The sequence below is a fragment of the Vigna angularis genome, chromosome 5 (assembly GCF_016808095.1).
Source record: "Vigna angularis cultivar LongXiaoDou No.4 chromosome 5, ASM1680809v1, whole genome shotgun sequence".
In the NCBI taxonomy this organism is placed as follows: Eukaryota; Viridiplantae; Streptophyta; class Magnoliopsida; order Fabales; family Fabaceae; genus Vigna; species Vigna angularis.
Window position 1 is genome coordinate 35,187,999 of NC_068974.1, and position 5,826 is coordinate 35,193,824.

Here is a 5,826-nt window from a genome sequence, read left to right on the forward strand (position 1 = left end):
TTGATAATTAAAAAGACTTACTTTCTTAAATACTCAACTAAAAAAATATAAAATTTTCAATCTTTTTTTTTATTATTTTTTTAATAAAAATGGCAAACCTTTTATAATTCATAGCTATTCAGATTTTCTAACTCTAAATTACTTTAACAACTTCTAACTACCACTTCTATAAAAGTTGTGATGGTAAACTTTATTAAAATCTTAATCATTACTTCCCACATCTAAATCTTTGATTAACTTGAAAAAACAGTTTAATTTGGTATATAATATCAAATCAGTACATGGTGTCGTACATTTACTTCATTGTATTTAAATTTATTTGATGGAAAATGTTTTTTTTTTGCAAGATTACATATATATATATATATATCTCTCATTTTATTATTTATAAATGTTGCACTATTAAGTTCCACACCTCGGATAATATTACAAAGTTAATTTATAAGATGAATTTATATTTATATTTATATTAGAAATTTATTTTATTTTTAATTAATGTAACATTTCTTACATATTCTTTCATCATAAAACATAAATATCTCTATTAATAATGTTTTGTATTGTGTCATAAAACACAAGAACATTAATGTAATTGGAGAATAGAAAAAACCAACAACTTATTACTATTCATTTAAATCAATCACACAACTTGCAAAATTTTCATTCATTTCTCATCTTTTTCATTTTATTTTATCAAATCCAAAAATAGAAAAAAAAAACTAACAACTTATTTCTATTCATTTAAATCAGTCACGACAACTTACAAAATTTTCATTCATTTATCATCCTTTTCACTTTACTTTATCAAATCCAAAAAACAGTAATTTTCATTTTATCTTATTCTTTTCTTTTACTCTCTCTTATTATCTACCTATTTTCCATTTTTTCACTTTTCATCTACTCATCCAACCAAAGCATTAAATTATGTGCTTCCAACTTTTCAAATTGTATTGGCCATTGTTACCCTAGTCAGAGAGATTGGAAACATCATATAAATGCAAATACTTAATGTTTGGGAAGTTTTAACTAAGAAATTAAGTTGAGTTAAACTTAATTAGAATTGACAATAAAATATCATAGTATTTAAGTCAAATGAGTTTTGCTTATAAGAAATATATTGATACAATTTTCAATCGGAACTGAAAGCTGGTTTGATTGTTTGAACTCAAATTCAAATGGATCTTTAATATCTTTGGATTTTAAGAAATTAAAAGAATTGAAACAAACAATTTATTATTAGTTTTTAACACTTTGAAGTGAATTTTATTTTTAAATTATATTTAAAAATAAATAATAAATATGTTAGTACATTCTTTAACAGAAACTACAGTTAATTTGTATTTAAAAATTTATTTGAATGTTTAGTTATTACTTTATTGTTCTCAAATATAAAAAAGAAAAAGAAAAAGAAAAAAAAACTTAAGAATAAATAAAAGTTGGCAACGACCTCGTAATTGTGTACAAAACTTTTGCGTGTTATGAATCCCAATTCTCAATAATACAACTCATTATTTCTTATTTATAACCAAATAACCACCACGCAATTATGTCTTCCCTTATTCCTATATACTCATCAAATTAAATATATATATATATATATATATATATATATATATATATATAACTCTCTTTTTTCACTTTATTTCCAAGGGATCTGTGCTTCTTTTCATCATTTTTAGTTTTGGAATATTGTCTGATTTATTCCTTGGACTCTTTGACATGACTGTATAAATAACTAGACAAGATACAGCAAGAAGATATCTATCATTAATATAATAATATCATTTTTATTTAATTTATCATTTTATTTTATTAATTAATAGTATATATTTTTATATATTTAATTACTTAATTATTCAAATATTATTAAAAATATTTTAAAAAAATTAAACTATAAATTAATAAAATGAAAATTTATCAATTCATTGACTCGTATCTAAATAAAAATAAATTGAACTAAATTTTTTTTGTAAGAACTCAATCCAGCATGAGTCTTTTTTAATAGACGAGATAATAAATTTATTCAAATGATTGTATCCATACAGGTCATAAATATCTAGATAATTGAATGTTCTTAACCAACAAAGAATAGGGCATAGCTTCTACCAGCTGTATTATTTGTTATTGTAAATCTCACATTTAACAATTTAACTTGTATACATAATTATTAGAATGAGGAAAATGTATACATTCAAAGGAAATTCATTTCATAATTACATCACATCAACGAATAAGACAATGGTGAAGATAAGACAGAATATAATTAGATGCTAAGTTAAATAAATAGGTTCAATATAAATAGTTAAGATTTGATATAGAAATAATGCAAAAGGTTATTTTCCAATCTCACTATAAGTTATATTTTTCATTTTTTTAGTGAATTTATGCTAAGAGAGTGACAAAGTATCTTCTTTTATGTTGACCCATGTCATGCAAGTAGCTTTAGATTATATCTTAGACACTTTATTTATTTAAAAATGATAAAAAAACATTAAAAACTACTTTATATATTTAAGAATTGTACTTTCTAAATGTGATTTCAGAAAATACAATATTTTCAATGTCATTATCTCCTAATAGTGAGAGACTGATTAAAAAGCATGATTATAAGTAACTGGTTTTTTTTCCATTTTAGTGTTGATATCATAAACAACTTTTGTGAATAATAATAAAAAAAGAGAATTGAATAAAAGCAAAACAGCGTTTTGTTGGTAAGTGAGCATGAAAGGTAGGGCAGGTGTGTGCACATGCAGCTAATAATTCTTCTCTTTTTCTTGAAATTAAAAAGGGTAAATTGTACAATTTTTATTTTATTTTTATATGAATTTGAAAGAACTCATCTTTATGAAAATGGTATAAAAATAATGTTAAATTGATAAAGAAATGTTATGAAAAACTGTCATCGGTGTTGGATTCTCTTTCTCTCTCATTTTCTGCAGTTTGAAATTGTGAACTTTTGTAGAAAGTAAGAAAATTACAGGAAGAAGAAAAGAGTGAGAGAATTGAAGAATGGGAGGAGAAAGTGGTTTGAAATCGAGGGAAGTATCAGCGATGATAAAGCAAGGTTTCATACCTGATCCGACGCTTTCATTCTCCCCTTCTAGAACCTTCTCACCACCACCATCCTCAACTCGCCCGAGTCAAACTCAACCTCAGGCTCACCCGCACACTCAAACCCTCTTCGACATGATGTCGGAGGAGCACAAATTCTCCGACGACAAGCGCCGCAAGGCGCAAGATCGGCTCTCCAAGCTCCTCCGGGAGCCCGCCTTGCTCGAGGGGGGCGACGTCCGCCTCACAGTGGTCGGGCGGGACGGTTCGAGGGTGTCGATGGAGGTCCGGAAGAGCGTTCTGGCCGAGAAGAGCCGGTTCTTCGCGGAGAAGCTTCGCTGCGACGGTGCGGTGTCGCACTCGGTGGAGATCAGCGACTGCGACGACGTGGAAGTGTACGTGGAAGCTGTGGTTTTGATGCACTGCGAGGATCTCAAGGCCAGGTTGCGTTCCATGGGCGATGGGGTTCCTAAAGTTTTGAGCTTGCTCAAGGTATGCTGCCAAAGTCTCACACTTTAATTACGCTTGTCTAATTAACTTAAACAAACAATAAGATGATAAAATAATATAGTTTTATACATAATTAGCTTATATATAATTAAAATCAGATTTTGGAGAAGTTACAAAAAAGAATGTTTAAGCCAGGACGTTCTCATTTGCTTTCATTTTGATGTTCATTGTTTTGTTCATTCTTTTTGTTCTTGTTTCTTGACTGCAATTGGTTTCTTATGTTGTTACTTTTACTTGCCTTATTTTGTAGGTATCGGCAGCGATCATGTTTGATCTTGGGGTTGTGTCATGCCTAGAATATTTGGAATCTATTCCATGGAGTGAGGATGAACAGGAGGAAGTGATATCCCAGCTAGAACATCTGCAGATTCATGACTCTGCAGTTGAAGTTCTTCAAAGAGTATCATCAGATCCATCTACTGCTGATAGGGCTGATGACATCTTCTTGAACCTAATAAGTGGTGTTCTGCAAGCAAAAGATGACAAAGCTCGCAGGGAAATGAAAGCTCTGTTGTCTAAATTGCTTAAAGAGAATGCACCTAACGACAGCAGCAGACTTGATGTTTCCAAAGACACACTTTACCATCTTTGCCACAAGTGCATCAGTTCCCTTCTGCTTTGCCTATCGGAAGCAACCGGTGGCGATGAGAGGCTGGACCGGGGGGTTGTAATGAGCGACATAACTCGTGAAGCTGACAATATTCAGTGGATTGTTGACATTTTGATTGGCAAAAAGATAGGTGAGGAATTTGTGGAGATATGGGCTGAGCAGAAAGAACTTGCTGCACTTCACTCCAAGGTTCCAACAGTTTACCGGCATGAGATCAGTAGAATCACAGCACAACTGTGCATTGGCATTGGAAGGGGACACATTCTGGTGCCAAAAGAAACTAGATTTTCTTTGTTGTCTACATGGCTAGAAGCTCTGTATGAAGATTTTGGATGGATGAGGAGAGCTTCTAGAGCGGTTGATAGGAAATTGGTTGAGGATGGACTAAGCCAAACTATATTGACACTTCCTTTGCTCCAGCAACAGGCTGTGTTACTGAATTGGTTTGATAGATTTCTTAATAAAGGAGATGATTGTCCTAATATACAGAAGGCATTTGAGATTTGGTGGAGAAGGGCATTCATCAGACAGTATTCAGCTGAGCCTGATAATTCCCAGTTGCAAATAACTCTTTCTGATTACCCCAGCTGAAAGGTATGCAAGGGACCTTAACATAAAGAGATTAATTCACAATTGTAAATAAGAAGTGCCATTTTGCATTTGCACTTCTCATTTGGCCTGAATCGACCAATTTCACATTCATTTTTGCTCATTTCCGTATTTTGACATAAGAAAATAGATGAAAGTCGTGTTACCTGGACTGTGGGAAAGCTTTGTATTGAAGATAAACATTGAAGGATGGGAGAATTTTGGGGGGAGGGAGGATAATAAAATTGTTTGAAGAATATGTTGTTCTGAGTAACGGATTGAATTGAAATGGTGTAAACTTCCACATTGTAACGGAGGAATAAATAAATGATTTGAGAATGTGCTATTCAACACGAGAGATCCCAGTGAGAAGAGTGTGGTGGTGGACAGTTTGACCTGGAGAAAGATACGTACGAAAAAGAAAAGTGGATTAATTTTTTTTATCATTAACTCGTTTGTAACATTTTCTCTTGTTCGTTAATTGTCTTAAAACTAACAGCCCCCGACTTAAAACGTGCACATTAAAAAAACCTGCAATTTGTAATTTTATGGGAATCAAGAAAACTTGCAATCAAACACATTGAATTTTATTATTACAAGTTTAACTATGATGTTCTTTTAAAAGAATTAAGTTAGATATAGCAAACAGGAAGATCGTATATGTTTAATTATGATTTTATTAAGTATTAAAATCTCATATGCCATGTGAGCTTTCTTAACAAAATTAATTTAATAGGCAGGGCCATTTTGTGTCTAAAAACCATCAAAGTGATAGACCCTTGTGCCCATCATTTATTATTCTTGTTTTGTCTTCTGCATAAAGAAGCCTCCAAGATCCTCTACTATGACCATATTGTGGTAAATGTAGTTCTATCTAGTTCCATCATTCACCCTCTAATAAACTTGAATTTGTTCTATTTTAGTGTATACAATACATTTGGATGGTGAAGATTTGAGCAGTTGAAATTTCAACCAGAGATAATCCAATTCCATCATCTTTCACTTCGAAATTTTCAAGACTTCATGATTAACGATCATAGACTTTAATTTAAAAACTTGCGATGAAG

The 5,826-nt window shown here is 31.2% G+C and overlaps 1 protein-coding gene across 1 annotated transcript; it reads left to right on the forward strand.

The window, feature by feature from the left end:
• Nucleotides 1-2,750: 2,750 nt before the first annotated feature.
• On the forward strand, nt 2,751-5,033 carry LOC108339534 (BTB/POZ domain-containing protein At5g60050). The gene is made up of 2 exons (XM_017576667.2): nt 2,751-3,543; nt 3,812-5,033. Exons 1-2 carry the CDS (start codon nt 3,010-3,012, stop codon nt 4,760-4,762), a joined length of 1,485 nt encoding a protein of 494 aa, XP_017432156.1. The 5' UTR covers nt 2,751-3,009; the 3' UTR covers nt 4,763-5,033.
• Nucleotides 5,034-5,826: the final 793 nt, after the last annotated feature.